Raw genomic sequence first — 18791 nt, forward strand, 5'->3', positions numbered from 1 at the left:
AAGGTACCGCCTTGAGAAATTTCAAGCAATGAACAAGTACAGTATGCATGTAAGAGATACAACAAGGAGCGTGAAGAATTACTCCATAGTAATAATATAGGTTGACCTTAAGCCTTTGTGTAGCGGTTTGAACATGATGCGTCTCGAGGAGGCGTGACACGAGTCCTCCCGAAACATGCTCCATTGTTGTGAGATGTAGCTCCAGCACAGAGAAGTTCATAAATAGAAGTTTATCCATCTCCTGCGTAAAGTCTAGCTGTGCACCTATATGACCCTGAAAAACAGTTTGATATATCATATCATAAAAACTCACTAGCTTTAATTGAAATTTAGAGCGTCAAATCATTTGATTGATTAGGAAAAGATATTGAACCTACACAGGCAGACATGTGCAAAATCAGGACATGAACAGAAGGTAGATGTCCTTTCCCGTTGTTAGTGGGTAACGTCTCCAGCCTTATTCCTTCAGGCAAGGAACAATCAAATACAAGAGGGAACCCTGTGTAATGGCGCTGGAAGGAGATGTTCTCTACCATTGGCGTCGAGATGGACATGTTGAGCTCTGTGTTGGCCCGTACATGGAGCTTCAGATGCTTAAGCACCGGAGTCACTATATCGATGCTCGAGCATTCCATGAATGCCCGGACATCAAGCTCCTGCAAAGACGTTGAGCGGATTGTGATGTTGCGTGTAGACTTACCAGCAATCACCTTGAGCACGCGCAGGCGCGGGCAGCGGGTAATCAATGTTGGAAGGTTGATGATGCTGCAGGCAGAGAGGGACAACATCTCGAGTGTAGAGAAGTTTTGATCCGGCAGCCGCGTAAAGCATATGTTGTGCAGGCTTAGCACGACCGATGTGGCACGGTGGAACCATGGCAGGTGTGCATTGATTATGTTCCTGACACCATTGATGTGCTGGTTATAGTTGGAGAAGATGAACTCCTGCGGTGAGATCCTCGCTGCGGCATGGATGAGGGAGGCGAAACGAGCCGCATTGATAATGTCTTTCCGAGGTATGCTGATGTTGAGGAGAGACACCGTGAGACGGGGCCTCATCACCTGGATCCAGGCGAGTGCTGATTCGACCAAGGCAGAATCCACAAGGCGGAAGGCAACTGCGAGCACGCGTAGGCATGGGCAGCGGTCAAGCACGGCGCCAAGGTTGTCGATTTTTCCCTTGAGGGACAGCCTCTCGAGCGCGGTGAATTCGGCCATGGGCGTCGGCTTGATGCGCATGAACGCGGCGTCCAGCTCGATTGAGGTGGTGCCTCGGAAGCAAGGCAGCTCAATGTCCATGAAAGGGCATTCCGTAAACGACTCCGGGAGGATGACAACCAGCTCCGTCGGTGAGAACACCATGGCGTCACGTAGCAAGGCGTTAACTTGTTTGGGGCAGTCGCAGGGGCTTGGAAGGCGGATGTCGACGGTGGACACCGACGCTGGCGGTGAGGCGGCGAAGCGGGCGAGCGCCGCCTTGACTGTGGTTGGGGCGACATCATGAAAGACCAGACCCGTGTGAGCGAGACTGGTCCAGAGGCCGCGCCACCGGCGCGAGAGGAGGCCGGTACGTACGGTGGTGCGGATGCAGCTTAGGCCGGCGAGGACTAGGAGAAGCATCTCGTCGGGGAGGTCACTGATGAGGTCAGTGCCTCCGCCGTGACCGCGCTGGCGCCGGAAGCGATCCCCATCCGGCGGCGGCGAGCGTCTGAGGCGACGACGCCCCGATCCCGATTCCATCCGAGGAGAACCAGAGAACGCAGCAACTCGTCCATTAATAAATGTCCAGGGCAGTGTGGCCCGTACGGTGAAGTCCATAAGATATGGCCCATAAGCCCACCTCTTCCATTCAAGTTTCTAAAAAAAAACTGTTTGGTTCACGTTCTTTCTTTTTGGGTAAAACTTTCAACCTATTCATCATCAATCCTTTTTTTTAACATCATAAACTTTATTCCTCAAAACAATTGACATATCATTTATAATATGGAAAGAATAAAGTCGGGGATAGTAGAGTCCCAGAGTTCAGACGAACTAGAAACAAAGTTTGGCTAAGCTTTCAGCAACCACATTAGCTTCTCTACAACAATAACTGTAGTCAATACTAGCGAGCTGAATACATTCTGCTATTACTGCCACATCAGGACCCATATAATCATGTGCTCGTGTAACAGCCTCCACCGTAAGTATGCTATCTGATTCGATGTATACCTTATTGCATTAGATTCTCCCTGCTAGGTATAGGCCATTCCGAATAGCACTCAGCTCTGCTGATTCTGCACTGCGGACATGGGGTAGAACCCAAGTTGTTGCTGAAATAAAATTTCCTTTATGGTCTCTCGCCACCGCTCCACTCGAACCTGAGAGTGTTTCCTCACAAAATGATGCATCCACATTAATCTTCACAGTACCTTCGATCAGTTTCCTTACTATATGTTTTGGTGTTGCAGCCCTGACGAAGTTTGTTGCCAAAACTTTGATTGAAACAGCCGAGCAATCTGGCTCCTGTATCATCTCTCCCCTGCCTACTTGGCGACGCTGGCACCATGTGAACCACATAGCAATAAGGATTGGTTCAGCCGGTGGGGATGTCACCAGTGGATGATCATTTTTCAACAGGATTTCTAACATAACAGATCCCGACCTGTCTTGCACTACTACCTCATCTATAGCAAATTTTAGCCCAAGCTCGGGCTAAACCTTGCGTGCCCCCAAGGATAGCAGAAAAGAACATGTTGAATGTCATCAATCTCAGTCTTGCAAAATGGACATTGCCAAAGGACTGGAATGTGTCTTCTATCCGGCTAAGACTCCCATGCATGGTAGTACACCCCTGAGCACCTTCCACCTGAAGTGTTTTATTTTCTGTGGAGTACGTAGTTGCCAAAGTTGTTTCTATATGGAGTTCAACTGAATGCTACCTTGTCCATCTGACCTGGCAATTTGGCTCCCAAACTAATGATTAAATGTCGCATGGACCGAACCGGGAAGGTTCCTGACCTTGTATACTGTCACGCCACAAAATCTTCCACGGCCTCCGTCCGGAGTGGAATTTGAATTATTTTTGCAACATCAACCAGTGGGAAGACAGACCGAATAAGGTCCAGATCCACTGTCCCGTGTGAGGGTCTATAATTAATTTCCACCACTAGTGTTAACAGTGTCCCTGCTCTAGGTGTTATAACCTTTCTTGATGCACTATAAGGAATCCAATGATCAACACAACAATGCTATGTCAGCACAACAGTGCTATTTAACTCTGCCATTTATCATTGTTGTGTCAGTATTGAAGCCCCTAAATTTCTCTTATTATTTAATTCAAGTCTGGAACAAATGGATAGGCATGGCCTACTTTCTAGAAATAGAGAAACACAATAAGGGGATATAGAGCGATAAAAGGTAAAGGTAGCTTTAGAATCTATAGTAGTCCTAATCAACTCCAAACACCCAACACCAGCGAACATTTTGACCAAACTACTTGTATAATCAGTACCACTGATAGCTTGTCCTTAGATCCTGAACCTTCTGAAAAAACTCAAATTCCAGATAAGAATGTTGTATATGGGTATGATATTTACGATGGAATTCCTGTAGAATGTTGATCTGCTCCAGTAAAGCTAACGGTAGCTACACCTAAACATCATGCACTAAAATGAAATATCTAAGGTATAATATATACGGCGCCACATAAAGAAAAGAGTGCAGCCGCTAGCTAGAAAAAAGTGGGCAAACCTCCATACATGCACTAAAAGTACTTTATGTGAGGGAGAATATTGCTTACTTGTGTATGTGAGATTTAGGAATGCAACCAATGGTTGTGAGCCATGCCAGCTCACCTAAAATTGAAGTAGCCTGCTCAAAAGAAAAGTGGGAAAGTCAACATACATATAATTAAGAGAACAGTTGTCCTGCCCAAGTGTGACTTTCCAAAAATCCCAGCCAATTCATGAAGCCAAGACAAGATCTTTACATATCCACCGATTTTGCAATCAAAAGCATCAACTTCTCCTGTGTGCAAGCATCATATCTTAGGCAATGCCGTTAGAATTTTTTGAACTATTTTTCTCCCTCTGGAGTCTGGACACGACCACATGTTTCTCCCTCGTGCTTCATCGGACTATCCAATTGATGGTTCATTCTATGCAATACCCAGATTCATTTGCTTGCTATAGAGTATGTGAGATTCATTTGTTTGCTGGTCCTTGGAGCTAGCTTCCTACACTCAACTAGCCGCTGGAAGTTGAGGTAAAGAAAAACCTTATCAAAGTACCCTGGCTTAGTGGCGAGGGCCTCACTGACAGTGGCAGCGGAGTGGAGGATCGGCTAGCGGCAGCCGACTAGGGGATTGGTGGCGACGGAGCGGAGGATAGGCTAGCGGCATCATTTTGGAGAATTGGCAGCGGAGGCCAAGTTTAGGATCAGCGGCAGCGGCCGAGAGGAGAGGCGGCGGCGACCGAGTGGAGAGGTGGTGGTCCATGCTGATGCCCGTGTGGTAGCACAGGAGGATCGGGGGGGCATGGTGCGGGGCGGCGGCTGAGCGAAGGTCATGGGAGGATTAGATCGGTCGTGGTGCGTGGTGCAGGGCAGTTCTTTCTTTACAAAGGGGCAGGGAGGATTAGTGGTGGATGGATTTGGGGCTTGTTGCGTTAAACATTGGAGGGTTTGGGGCCTCTAGATCTCTAGATGGACAATCGTGATGGTTTGTACCTGCCCCCTTTAGGTCTTTTATAGGGGTAGTAGATGCATCATTGTAACTTCTGTCGGCGTCGATTGTAACTTTTTGTTGTTCCTTCTTATATTGTTGTTTTCTGCGTGGAAGAGTTGCAGAGGATATATTCGTTCTAGTGAAAGAGAAAGAAATGTTTTCTACCAATATAATTTATTTTCCTTAGCTCTGTAATTTCTTTCAGCTTGCACTGTAACTTATATTTGTTCCTTTTGTTCTTAGTTATTTTTCTAGTGGGTCAGCCAACGTGTGTGCCCAACCCGTTGACATACAGAAAAGATGGGGCGATGGAAGTAGTGCGGTCGAAATTTAGATTACATCAGTACCTGGCGCTCAGGAATATGGGCACAATTTTTTTGAATGAAACCAAATTAAATACAAGTTGAGTGTCAAATAGACACTCCTACATGGAGATCAGATAATAGTGACTACTCTTCCCTTCTGTAAACAAAGTAAGAGTGAAAATTGATTATTTGTATACCAACACTTTACAATACACGACAGCCACCCTACAGATTCGAGAAGGCAGGCTTCGAGAAAACTACTTAAGTTTGAAATAATTATGTTTAGAACATAAAGCATGAAACATGATCGAGCGTAGAGCTAACGAATACACTATGGTAAGAAATGGTGAGATCTCATTTCTCCTTTTCTCACTCAACCACAACTTGCTGACTTTCGCGTTGTAAATTAGATTACACCGATCAAATCTTGCCTTATGATTGCAGATTGGTTTGCCAATTAATTTGTCTACTTGACTTGGATTCAGATCACCGTGTAAACTAATTTTTTGACCCGAAACTTTGAGAGGTTGCTGTGGTCAAATGGTGTGATTAAAATTGATGGAAATCTGGTGGTAGTGGTGTATCATCATGGTTGATAACCATGACAAGTTGGAGCTTAAATGGGTGGATGCAAAATGTACTTCCTTAACAAGGTGGTTCTGTGGATGCAATCTTTGGAAAATTGTGGACGAAGTTGTGGTAGGTGGGTGGAGCTCAAATTTTGTGGACATGCATGATATGGGTGGATGTTGATGTATGCAAAATCTTCATAGGATGAAGCTACAATGCACATGCTTTACATGAGGTGCCGAAAAGATCAGCATGGAAATACCTGACGATGCCGAGACTCTAGTGTAGAAGGAAACCTAGAAGGTCTCGGAAGTGCCCGTGAAAATGTTATGCTCGAAGGTCTAGAGAAAACATATGGTATTAAATGAAAAATAGCTTGCCTGTTCAAGAAAATACATCTAAGCAATTCTAATGACATAGAAAACATGGTTTGCTCACCATGACTGAATCAATTCTCTTAGGCTTGATAGTACTCGGCAGAACACTCCGATGAACTGGTACAATGAGAAATAAAGGAGTTGAAATGCCTGAGTGGCATATACACCAAGAATTTGGTTTAGGACCTTACCTTTGTCAACCGAAGATCTTTCATTTTGCCCGATCTTGATTTTACGACTGTCCTACACTTAGTGTGAACTCCATGTGAATATTGGATTAATCAAAGAACTTGTAAATTACATGATAAGTCCTTGAGGTAGGAAAAGTATTGAAAATATGGAGGTTGGGGTCACCATTCATGTTTCTGCTAAAAACTAAGGACTAAATTCCCTCAAAAAAACTAAGGACTAAATCCATGAAATAAACTTGATAAGATGTTAGTCCTCTCAATTGCTTTGTCATTAATGGCCAAAACCCTATAGGTTCGATGATACATCACAACCATCCTGATTATTTACAAAATATGAAAGGCACCAAGGAAATATATATAATTCCAAAAGACAATAGGTTCGAAACACGAAGCATGAGACAAGACCGAGTAAAGAGTTAACAATAGTTGCACCTCCCATACAAAAACATTCAATGGAGTACTACAGGTAATAGGTTCCACATTAAGCGCGAGATAAAACCCAATACACAACTTGCATCCCCCTTATGGAAAAGATTCTCATTTCACCTAGGAGTTTTTTCTTTTTTTGAAAAAAACCAAAGCCTACATGATTTAATTATGCCCGATAACCACTCTGGCACAATCATATTGCTTTGAGGAGCATGGTACCAGTTCACCAGAGCTAAGATAAACACAGGAGTTCACTGAAGGATAGACCAAACATATATTGTAGATACTCATGGCGTATCCTCCAATGTCATTTGGTTTCATCCCTGACATCAGCCTGATGGTCATTCTTTTAAGATTTGGCGCCCAACTGAACATCAGTGTCACGAAATCCATCTCATGATCCCCTCCTCTGAAGTTGTTAATTTCCACTTCTTCAAGATGTATCAAGGAGATAGTTTGGCTCCTCCAGTTCTTGGGCCCATTGCAAGGACACTTTTTTAGACATTTTGACATCTAGGACATGAAATACATTACAATGCATTTTTTAAAAGGGTATGATATATATATATATATGTAACCAACATGCATAATTACCTCAGACCACCTCGGTAAGACAATCTTAAGACTTTGTGTAGTAGTTCTAATTTGATGCATGCTAAGAAAATACAACACAAATGCTGCTATAGCATGCCTCTTTGCATTGAGATGTAGCTCCAAGACTATAAAGTTGGTGACTGGAAGTTTCTCCATCTCCCGCGCGAAGTTTAGTTCTGAACCAATATTCTGCAAAAGAATAAATTATTTGGCTTGATGTATATCATAAGATTCTTAGAATTAGTTTAGTAAGAAAATCCAGTAGGTTGAAAAATGGGTTTATCTATATGTAAGTTGCCTGAAATATTACACATTCATACGATTGTTTTATTAGCCTCTGGATTGTGCCTATGCTATTGTGTTCCTCATCCATAACATGACTTGCATAGTGAGGTAGACCTATTTCTGTACTTACTACAAATCTCTTTATCTGAAAGGATTAGCATGCACACAAAAAGGGCACTGTAACTATGATAGGAAAATAAACAAATTCCCTAAAAAGGGAAAATCAAGAAAAACATACTTATTATGGCAGATATAATTCATGGTGTAGTATTAACTTTATTAAAATTATAATAATTAAAATAATATGTAATACCAAAATTTCCCCAAGTCAAGATCTACACACACATTACAAGGAGCTTGCACTATACCATAGCATATTAGAACAATTGTGAAGTACTGCAATTTTCATCGAATACAACTATAGTAGAAAATTATTCTAGATAATTAAGTTGACTTGTGCATCACATCAGTTGGATTGCTACTACTCACGAGCACACACACACACACACACACACACCTAAAATAATCTAATGAATGAGATAATCAATTCAGTGTAAAACAAAGTTACCTAAGACTAGCAAAATCACAGAAATTATGATTTGGAAATGAATATGTAATATTCATCAAAAATATTCTCCTTGTGTAAGAGGATAGCAAACAAAAGGTAGTAGAAATATATAAACAAAAACAAAGTGGGAATGAATTGAAAATTACGTGGACAAAATTGATTTATACAAGAAAGAGATTATGTAGCATTGTTACCCCCCAAAATACAAATAAAATAAATAATAAAGGAGATGAACTAGTTGATAAAACTAAAATACAAAAAACTAAAGAGTAGATGAAATAAGAGACAAAAAGATGACAAAATGTTTCTACATAAGACGAAATTTTAGGACTAAAGTTACAGTAAAAACCAAAAAAGTCTAAAGTAAGAGAAGAATCACAAAACTCAAAATATTTCGGTGCATTGATCTATGCATGAAATTTTAGAGATTTCAGACAACTTTCACTAGAATTTGTATTACATCTCAGTTCTATTGTGCTCCTTCATAACATGACTTGCATTATGAGCTAGAATATTTGGTGAGCCTACAACAAATATGTTCAGCTCAATTGATTAGTCTATAGACAAAACTTGGCAACATAATTGTGATAGAAAAAAAATCCCTGAAAAGGGATAATCAACCAAGAAAACTTGCATAGTTCATGCAGTAGTATTACCTTTATTGAAAGAAAAAACATGACCAAGGAAGAAGAAAATGTCCCAAAATTTAAGGATTGCTCAAAAATTACACACAATTTAAACTACACTAGATCCATAAAATGGAAGAAGAAGTATAAAATAATGCAATTTCATCAATACAACTTAAAGTAGAAAACAATATTCTACACAACTAGGACGACTCATGCACCCCGTGAGTAGTATTGCTACTTGTAGTCACAAACATGCAAACATCTGAAATAATCCAACAAACAAGAAAATCGGCCTAGATAAGAAAATGAGTTGCCTACATGTAGCACAACCAATTAAAAGTTTGGGTTTTGAAATGGATATGCAACTTCTAAAGAGCGTAATAGCATAACATATAAAACATTACAAAAATATATGAAGAAAATTTGTTCAGCTCAAGTGATTAGCATGCACATAAAAATATGCACTATAACTATGTTTTAAATAGCAAAAAAATTCTCTATAAAGGGAAAAGCACCAAAAAAACTTATCGCGGCATATATAACTCATGGAGTAGTATTGCCTTGACTAGAAATAAAATAAAAAGACTAAAAGATTATGGAAGATGAAAATGCAAAACACCATCAAGTTTTGCACACACATTACACGGATCTTGCACTATACCACAACATGTAAGAACAAGTACAAAGTACTCCAATTTTCCTGTATATAGATGAACTAGGAAAGTTATTCTAGATCACTACAATGACTTGTGTGTCACATCAGTTGGATTGCTACTCTTACTCACAAAGATGCAAACGTCTCACAAAATCTAGTGAGCAAGAAAATTGTCTACAATGAAAAATGAGTTTCCTAAAGTTAGGAAATCATGAAATAATGGGTTTCCAAATGAATATGTGATATTGATAGACATATACTCTATACATAAGAGGATATTTCTATCTCCACTAATTCTAATTAAAAGAAACGTAAAGTTCCTGTTTCACCTTTCCTCTGCCCTACCTCTATAGGCGTCCCCCTTCCTTCTTTTCCTTTTCTAACTTTTTTCATCTCATCTCTAATTTTCCTAAAACCAACTCAACTGCCCCACGTCTTTAAAGTTACCAAATCTCTACTACTTAAAACGAACGTAAGGTCCGTGTTTCACCTTTCCTTCGTCCAACATGTATAGGCGTTCCCCTTCCTTCTTTTCTTTTTCTAGTTTTTCACTCATCTCTAAATTTTCTCCCACTTGTTTTTCCTAAAACAAACTCACTTGTCTCACGTCTTTTTAAGTTAGAAAAATAAAATACATTGATAAATTCTTACCAAATAGTTGTTTAACAATAAGTTGGAAGTAAATAATGGCGATTTCATACAAAAACTTGCTAACATTTTACAAATGAATGTAATAATAGGTGTGCAATCAAATCTCCTAGAATGTTTATGCTCCTGTTGCAACCGACGGGCAATTATATAGTCAAGTAAAAAAAAGAATAAAAAAGCAAGAATGGACAAAGAAAGTACACACACAATAGATTTATGTAAGAAAGAGATCATTTCAGGGAAAAGGGGGGACATGCCTGCAAGGACAAGGGCACTCTATATAGTTACAAATGAATGAAAATGCCATGCTTAAAGCCAAAGTAATAAACTATTAAGATACATGTCATGATTTGAGGTCCCAAAAAAGGGCATGGAAATGGATAGATACTCTTTAATGCAAATTGAAAAGAAATACAACCCAATTCCTACGATAATGTAGCAGCAGTGTTGCCTAGAAAGAATAAAAAAATAAACTTATGGATAAAGCTAAAACAAAAAATAAAATAGTATAAGAGAAAAAGGACAAAATGGTTCTACGCAAGATAGAATTATAGGAGTCAAGTTACCATGAACAATGGTGACAGTAAGAAAAATATTCAAAAATAAAAATACACTAAATTGCTCAAAACTTTCACCATTCTATGTTCAAGTCGCTACTATTATAAGTCTAAAACATTACCAGGAATGAAGGACATAAATTATGTTGGAGATGAACCATTAAAACACACATTAGATATCTCTATCTATCTATATGTGAAGTGAGGCACAAAGGAACGACAATGTGCTTAGCAAAAGCCATCGTGTATGAGGGTCAAATCACAAGGACCCATCAATATAAAAAATTGATTGAAAGCTGAAAAATAGGCAAATAAAAACTAGCAAATGTGATAACAAAAACAAATTTTTTACAAATGATACTAAGGAAATATTTGGCTACAAAAGATAGATTTTTTGGATTAGTTTTATGCTGATATAAAAAATAGAAATAAAAAATTATATAGCAAATAATAATATAATATACATGACACATGACACAAAAACTAAACAAGGAAATCCAGTTTCTCAAAGTCTAACACACTGTGCACAAAACTTATAGTATTCTGTAACTGCACGAACTAACATAAATACCACAACTTTTGAAAGAACAATAACTTTATTTTGAAATATGCATTTACATAGTGTTTTAGGGAATCACTTGGTTTGGGACAATATTTTTGTGTAGGTCATAGTTCTATATACAAGTCAATCAACTAATAGGAAACCAAAAAAAATGCAAATTAAGTTGCATTACTCACTCTCTCCTGCACACACATATTTGACACACACTATGCAGGCCCACCGACCTAATTCTTTCCCTCTCTCCACTCTATCATTCAAAAACACATGCATGGACACACGGAGACACATTCCACCAATCCACCCACACACTCCCGCATACGCGGGCGCGCACACACATACACACAGTGACACTTGAAAAGGGGGCATGCTCAATCCATCACTCCAGCTCTCTCTTCTCCTCAAAGTCAGCACAAAAGATAAAACAATCTAGCCACCAAAAGCATAAATCTTAAAAAGCCTCTCACGGATGAAACGGCCGAGAAGAAAATTAATTCTACGTCTCTACTACTTAAACAAAAGAGTAGCACTCATTTTCATGCCGGCAATGCACTTCGTCAATCGGTTCTATCCTCCCACTATGTCCTCCACACCAATCTTTTTTGTTCAAACGGTTTTTTGTTGAACCACACCCTTTGTACACTTTCCCTGTATGCTAATCAATCACCTTAATTTACTTGGTCTTCTAAACCAATTTCACCTTAGTTTACTTATCAAACTATATACAAGGTAAATCACTGACAAAATCTGATAAACATCTATTTACACAATTGAATTAATATGGGTAGGTAAATCACAAGCTAGCTAACGTCTACAATATTTATATCTCGATGCAACACATGAGCATTGTTCTATAATTAAGAAATAGAAAAACAAGTTGAAAAATAGGTTAAAAAGAGACATACATGAGCAATTATGTGCAAAGATAGGACATGAACACGAAGGGGCTGCGAACATGCATCTTTGCCTTCATTGATGACCTCCCCATCTTTATATTTGTAGTCCTCTGTCGTGTCGACCTCCATTTTCTGAAGAAACCATAAATCAAACACAAGAGCCGACTTTGTATATATATACCTCCATGAGACCTTCTCCAACATTGGCGCCGAGACAAAGACGCTGAGGTCCGAGCTTGCATGAACACTAAGCTTCAGTTGCTCAAGTATCGGAGTCGCGATCTTGATGCTCTTACATTCCGTTTCGTGGACACCAAGCTCAAGCGCTTGCAGCGACACAGAGCGCATTGTAACATCATGTGCAGACCTATGAGCTTTCACCATAAGCACACGCAGACATGGGCATCGGTTGACTGTGGTGGCAAGGTCGAAGACGGTGCAACCCACGAGAGACAACCTCTCAAGTGCCGAGAACCGGTCAGCCGACATTAGCCGTGTGAAACAGACAAACCGCAACGTCATCGCAATCGATGTGGCATTACGGAAGCAGGGCAGGTCGGCACTAAGGCATCTGCGGAAGTTGTTGATGAAGACAAGCTCCCGCGGGGAGAGCCTCGCCGCGGCATGGAGAATGGATGCAAACTGAGCGTCTTCAACATCGTAGTTCCCATGAGCGTGGCCGAACTCGATGCCGAGGAGGGACACAATAAGGCCGAGCTCCACAGGAACCTCGAGCGCGACAAGGGCCGCTTCGAGCAAGCTGGGCTCGACCTCACGGTAGGTGACCCTCAGCACCCGCAACCGCGGGCAGCGGTTGAGAAAGGCTGCAAGGTCAACGATGTTGCCAGAGAGTGACAGCCTCTCCAGCGCGGGGAGCTCAGCGTCCGGCAGCTTGATGCGAAGTAAATGGGCGTCCAGCTCGATGGAGGTGGTCCGGAGGAAGCGAGGCATGGCGATTTCGACACGACGGCCCGGCTTAACTACGTAAGACCGCGGGAGGAAGAAGACGAGCTCCTTGGGCGAGATCCGCTTGGCGGCGACGGCGAGCAGCAGCGACTTGGCCTGGGCGTCGTCGTGCTTGGCCGCCTCGCGCAGCGCGCTCCTCGCGAGACGGATGTCGAGGACGGACACGCCCCGAAGCGGAGGGGAAGACGGGCTTCGTGGACGACTTGGCCTCGCGACGCAGGCGAGCGCCTCCCTGACCACCCCGGCGGGGACGTCGCGGAAGGTGAGCCCGGGGAGGCGCGCCCAGAGGCCGCGCCACCGGCGCGCGAGGACGCTGGTGCGCGCGGCGGCGCGGGCGCAGCCCAGCCGCCCGAGGATCTGGAGGAGCATGTCCTCCGGGAGCGCGCTGATGCGGTCGCCTCCGTCCGGGCCACCACCGGAGCCTGCTGCATCCGCCGGCGGCGGCGGCGGCGGCGAGCGCCTGATGCGGCGCGCCGATGGGAACTCCATTCGCGAGGCAAAAATTGAGGAGGGAACCCTAAGCACGCGACCCCGCGTGAATAAAAACGGCAGCTCGTCAGTTACTTGGCGGCCCAGCCCACGAAGCTCATGAAGCCCACGAGGCCCATTTTCCTGCCCGGACATCACGGCCCACGAAGCAACGATATCTCCCTCTTCTTCTTCGGATAGGAGGAGGCAGCGGTCAGTCAGTCGCATCACCTCACCAAGCTCGCTCTCGCTCTCGCTCTCTCGCCGGCGATGGACGTGGCGGGGGCGCAGGCGCGCGCGCTGCCTCTGCTCCTCGGCCGCCCGGCCGTCTCCCTCCGGTGCTCCGTCTCATTCTCCTGCGCCGGCGCGCGGCGGAGCTGGGCGTCCTCCGCCACGGCGGATGGGGAGGACGGCGGCCGCGGGTACGAGCGGGTGGCCATGGACACCCCCGGCGCGTACCGGCTCGTGGACCGGAGCACCGGTAAGAGCGTCATCGTGTGGGGCGGCGTCGACGACGGCGAGGAGCCCGGCGTGCCGTCCCCGGCGGTCCTCTCCAGGGTCACCGCCGACCGCTCCGCCTCCAAAGGTTCGGCGTCCATTTCACAATTCCAAATTTGTTAGGCGAATTTTAGCTAAAATGTCCATTTAGCCGAAATTTCATGAAAATTGTAGTGCTTGAGAGTGAAATGTGTTGCTTTTCCTGAAGAAAATGGGGCAATTTTTGACACTACAGGTGCAGCAAATGGGGGGAGTGCTGCAGGTGTCGGGAGCTTCGGAAGACTGAAGGCGCAGAAAGTGCAGGCTTTGGCTAGGAGGTCAGCAGCCCAGCTCAAGAGGGAGGGCACTTCAGGCAGCACAAGCATCACCCGGCGCAACGAGCCTTCCTCTGCTGATTCTGATGAAGAGGGAAGCAATTCTGGAAGAAGGAAGTTTGTCTCAGACCCAGCACGCCGTGCAAAACCGAATGGTGACTCTAGGGATGAGAGGAGCAGGGCCGTGCGTTCTCTGAATTCTGTCCTGAAGCAATACAAAGGCGGCGATGATTCAGATTTTTCTGATGAAGAGCCTGCTTCTGGCCCCAAAGTTTGGGGTAAAGTTGCCGATGTTACGTCTTATAGAAGGGAGGATCGGAAGCCGAAGGTCCCTTTGGATAGTGGATTTTTCAGTCGCAGTTCTTTCAAGGAGATTGGCTGCGGGGATGAGATTCTAGGTGCATTGAGAACCTTCGGGTTTCCACAACCATCACATATTCAGGTAAACACATTCTTCTTTCTTCTGCAGAGACAAAAGGATATTGAGTTGTTAGCTTAGTGTCCATGAATGTTGCATATCACTTGTTCTCCAGTAAAACACTCAGTAGTCAATATCTTAGCCATTCTTATCAAGTTACTGAATTCTTCCAAAGAAGGAAATGATGCCTACTCATACAGAAACGACGCCGGTATTTCAGATGTTTGAACAGCGGGTTCGTTGTGTCAAAGTAGTCCTTCCAAAGAAGGAAATGCCCGCTCTCTCTGTTGCGATTCAACGCCGGAATGGAGCCACGGAACAACGGCATTATTCTTTCCTTTGCAGAGGCAAAAAATAATAATATAGAATTGTTAGCTCGGTGTCCATGAATCTTGCACATCACTTGGTCGCCAGTAAAACACTTAGTTCTCAGTATCTTAGTTCATTCATAATTACTGAATTCTTGTACCCATGCATATAAGTCATGTTGATATATGCTAAATGTGCTTCCCTGAACTGGCCCATAAAACTGTCTTAGGCTATGGCATATGGTCCTGTCTTGGAGGGGAGGAGTTGCATTATTGCTGATCAAAGTGGGTCTGGCAAGACATTGGCATATCTCTGCCCTATAGTTCAAAATTTAAGGAAGGAAGAAGCTATGGGGATCCACAAACCATCTCCCAGGAACCCACGAGTCATAATATTGACACCTACTGCTGAACTTTCTTCTCAGGTATACTATACTACTTGCTGAATGTGATGTTGCTGAGGCTTTGTGATAGTTCTAGTATGTAGTAACCGATTGAATCATTTCTCCAAATACAGGTCCTTCAGAATTGCCGCTCAATATCAAAATCTGGGGTTCCCTTCAGGTCTATGGTTGCAACAGGTGGATTTCGACAGAAGACGCAGCTAGAAAGCCTTGATCAAGAGCTGGATGTACTTATAGCAACACCTGGTCGGTTCTTGTATCTGCTTCAGGAAGGCTTTGTGCAGCTAAATAACCTCAGATGGTATGGCTGCTCCTTTTTCCAGTCATTTGAAGTTAAATTGAGAAAAAAACAAGTGGACGTACTAGATAGACCAGAATTAATAAATTGTTCCCTCTGATTGCAGTGCTGTGTTTGATGAAGTGGATATTTTATTTAGTGAAGAAGGTTTTGAACAAGTGCTTCATCAGTTGATTACTGTCGCACCAGTGACCACGCAATATCTTTTTGTCACTGCAACTCTTCCTCTTGATATATATAACAAGGTTGTTGAAACCTTTCCCGACTGTGAGGTGATCATGGGACCTAGTGTCCACCGGACAAGCGCCCGTCTTGAAGAGGTGGGTCATTGCTCACCTTCTTAGTTTCTGTTACCTTTCACTATGCTGCATATACTGTCTGAAAACGCTTCTAGGAAATACTCCTGAAGTAACTTGTCTCTCTGTTGCTACTGACATTGTTTACAACTTCAGAATTTTTTGCATAAAACAATGGTATTTGTTACCTTTCACTATGCTGCATATACTGTCTGAAAACGCTTCTAGGAAATACTCCTGAAGTAACTTGTCTCTCTGTTGCTACTGACATTGTTTACAACTTCAGAATTTTTTGCATAAAACAATGGTATTTGTATCATGTGGTATTGTTCTCTAGAGTGATTACATTTTACATTTGTACTGTTACATTACAGATTCTTGTGGACTGCAGTGGAAATGACAATGATGAAAAGAATCCGGAAACAGCCTTTTCCAACAAGAGAACAGCACTTCTGAAGATTATTGAGGAATCTCCGGTTCGTAAAACAATCGTTTTCTGCAATAAGGTACTAGTTCCTCTCTCTTGTATCTCTGTGTATCATCATTCATCAATACCAAACATAACTTCCTCAAAAAAAAAAAGTCCCACTGTCTGACAACTAGTGACATGCTTTATGTTCCCAGATTGAGACATGTAGAAAGGTTGAGAATGTGCTGACACGGCTGGACAGGAAAGCGACACAGATCAAGGTTCTACCGTTCCATGCTGCGTTGGACCAGGCGAAACGCATCGCAAACATGAAAGAGTTCCTGAAGAAACAGACTACAGACTCGATGTTCCTCGTGTGCACAGACAGGTCTGTATTCAAATATACAACATTTCTGCATTAGCAATTTCTGGTTTTAAAACTATCATTTCACTAAACCGCTGGACTGAATGTGTATCATTTATCCGATTGTGGCAGAGCTTCGCGAGGGATCGACTTCACGAACGTGAACCACGTGGTGCTCTTCGACTACCCCCGCGACCCGAGCGAGTACGTGCGCAGGGTCGGCAGGACAGCCCGCGGCGCGTCGGGCGACGGCAAGGCGTTCGTGTTCGCGGTGGGCAAGCAGGTGTCCCTTGCCAGGAGGGTGATGGAGAGGAACCTCAAGGGGCACCCGCTGCACGACGTCCCGTGCTTCTAGTTCTAGAAGTGGGGCTGATGATGCTCCTCTGCCCCACACACAGCTCTAGCTAGTATTATATGATGATGTATACGCACTACTGTCACATCTAGGATATGTATTCTGCTGATCATGTCTGTGTGCTGCTGATCATACATTTATTTAGGTAAAAAAATGTGTACAATGAGAAGCGCGAGGCGTTTAATAACATTCAAAATAAGTGCAAGGCATTCATGTTCAGATCATTCAGTACATCAAGCTGGACTTGTTAATGCTGCTGTGCTGATAAGTTCGGGGAGGTGTAGAAAGCAGAAGAAGAAACAAGGAGAATAGGAGATGCTCCTGATACTGTTGCATGCAGGCGGGCTGCTGGATGTCTTGCCTTTGCTTAAGATGAGGTGGAAGCAGATGAGATGATAGCACGGGAAGTTGAACTCTGCTGACTGACTAGTGGCGGATGTGGAAGAGCTGGAGCTGGGCGCTGTGGAGGGCGGCGCGGGTCCGCTCGTTGGCGGCGTCGCGGATCTCCTCCGTCTCCTTGTCGATCCTGTGAATCAATCCTGCGCTCCCCTGGCTCCCGGTGTCGTCGCCGTCGCTCTGCACAAACGTGAACAGTAAAAACTCGAACCAGTTCACTGTTAAATCTGCATATAAGGCGTTCTTTGCAGCACAACTGGAGTGGGGACCAGCCCACGCTATATGGAAATCTTGGGCTCCTCTCAAATGCAAATTCTTCATTTGGCTGGCCATGCGAGGAAGAATTTGGACTGACGATCGTCTAATGCGAGGAAGAATTTGGATAGCCAATTCTGCAATTTTTGCTCTTCCGATCAGGAAAATGTGCAACACTTGTTCATTGGATGCGCAGTTGTGAGCATCATATGGAGTTCGACTCTGATATGGGCAAACCTACAGGAGGTCATACCATCCATGGACCTTACTATGGATGAGTGGTGGGCTAGTGCAAGATCAAGGCTACAAGGGGACAAGAAAAAACCGCTCAACACTCTTGTGATTTTGGTAGTCTGGTTCGTATGGAAACAGAGGAACAAAAGGGTTTTCGATGGGATTTTCACACCCATCCAGCGTATCATAGACCAGATTAAGACGGATGCTCGCTTTTGGGTAGTAGCAAGTTATGGTAGGCTTAGGATCCCGTATGCAGCAGGGTAGGCTCTTAGGGCATCTCCAGCCGTTCGGCCCCCCAGGGCGCTTAAATAGAGCGGCCTGGGGGTGTGTCGGCGCTAGTTCGGCCCCTGGGGGCGACTTAGCTCCCAGTCACGCCCCCAAGCGCCGGTCCCAGGATGCGGGAAATTTAAAACTTGGTCGTTCCCGCCCTCAAAAGACGCCACAAATTCGGCGATCGGACGTAGTCTGGCGTTACAAAAAACAAAGCGTCGCACGCCGCAAGTTCGCGTGCATGATTCACTCGGCAGGGTCGGCTCCAGGCGTTGGCGGAGTCGGCGTGCTCGGGCTCGGCGGTGTCGGAGCTGCTTCGGTGCTGGGCTGTGTCGGCGCGGCTTCGGCACTGCTGGGCGGCGACGTAGAGGCGTCGTTCGGGCTTGGCGTCCATGTGGTCGTGGGCGCGGGAGCTTGTGTCGTCGGCATCGTCGGCGTTGCCGTCCGCATCTGATTCAGGATGAGGCCGCGCTCCACCATGTACCACGCCCTGAGCTCCTCGTCGTCGCTCTGGAGCATGTCCGCCCCGCCCATCAGAAAATCCATGTCGGTGTTCCTCTTCTTCGCGGCG

General features: G+C 44.2%; 3 protein-coding genes across 3 annotated transcripts; 1 reads left to right on the plus strand and 2 right to left on the minus strand.

Moving 5' to 3' along the window:
- Window positions 1-329: 329 nt before the first annotated feature.
- On the minus strand, window positions 330-1739 carry LOC147974069 (uncharacterized). Its single transcript, XM_087524900.1, has one exon. The coding sequence runs from the start codon at window positions 1737-1739 to the stop codon at window positions 330-332; it is 1410 nt and encodes a 469-aa protein (XP_087381026.1).
- Window positions 1740-6417: 4678 nt separating this feature from the next.
- LOC125506528 (uncharacterized) lies at window positions 6418-13426 on the minus strand. Its single transcript, XM_048671326.2, has 3 exons — window positions 11974-13426; window positions 7168-7356; window positions 6418-7086 (listed from the first exon to the last, which is right to left on the minus strand). Exons 1-3 carry the CDS (start codon window positions 13417-13419, stop codon window positions 6736-6738), a joined length of 1986 nt encoding a protein of 661 aa, XP_048527283.2. The 5' UTR covers window positions 13420-13426; the 3' UTR covers window positions 6418-6735.
- Window positions 13427-13605: 179 nt separating this feature from the next.
- Window positions 13606-17286, plus strand: LOC125511641 (DEA(D/H)-box RNA helicase family protein). Its single transcript, XM_048677068.2, has 8 exons — window positions 13606-13984; window positions 14132-14652; window positions 15167-15361; window positions 15454-15641; window positions 15745-15958; window positions 16309-16440; window positions 16559-16731; window positions 16840-17286. Exons 1-8 carry the CDS (start codon window positions 13669-13671, stop codon window positions 17060-17062), a joined length of 1962 nt encoding a protein of 653 aa, XP_048533025.2. The 5' UTR covers window positions 13606-13668; the 3' UTR covers window positions 17063-17286.
- The last annotated feature ends 1505 nt before the right edge of the window (window positions 17287-18791 follow it).

This window comes from Triticum urartu, chromosome 5A (assembly GCF_056163025.1).
Source record: "Triticum urartu cultivar PI428250 chromosome 5A, HENAU_Tu73, whole genome shotgun sequence".
NCBI lineage: Eukaryota > Viridiplantae > Streptophyta > Magnoliopsida > Poales > Poaceae > Triticum > Triticum urartu.

What these genes read in the sequence shown, in the direction of transcription:
- LOC125511641 (XM_048677068.2), top strand. Translation starts at nt 13,669, where the DNA reads ATGGACGTGGCGGGGGCGCAGGCGCGCGCGCTGCCTCTGCTCCTCGGC. An exon ending in CAATCGTTTTCTGCAATAAG is followed by an intron (nt 16,441 to 16,558) that starts GTACTAGTTCCT and finishes TTATGTTCCCAG; the next exon opens with ATTGAGACATGTAGAAAGGT. An exon ending in TTCCTCGTGTGCACAGACAG is followed by an intron (nt 16,732 to 16,839) that starts GTCTGTATTCAA and finishes CGATTGTGGCAG; the next exon opens with AGCTTCGCGAGGGATCGACT.
- LOC125506528 (XM_048671326.2), bottom strand. Translation starts at nt 13,419, where the DNA reads ATGGAGTTCCCATCGGCGCGCCGCATCAGGCGCTCGCCGCCGCCGCCG. An exon ending in CTTTGCACATAATTGCTCAT is followed by an intron (nt 7,357 to 11,973) that starts GTATGTCTCTTT and finishes ATTCTTTTGCAG; the next exon opens with AATATTGGTTCAGAACTAAA. An exon ending in TCTTACCGAGGTGGTCTGAG is followed by an intron (nt 7,087 to 7,167) that starts GTAATTATGCAT and finishes TTCATGTCCTAG; the next exon opens with ATGTCAAAATGTCTAAAAAA.
- LOC147974069 (XM_087524900.1), bottom strand. Translation starts at nt 1,739, where the DNA reads ATGGAATCGGGATCGGGGCGTCGTCGCCTCAGACGCTCGCCGCCGCCG.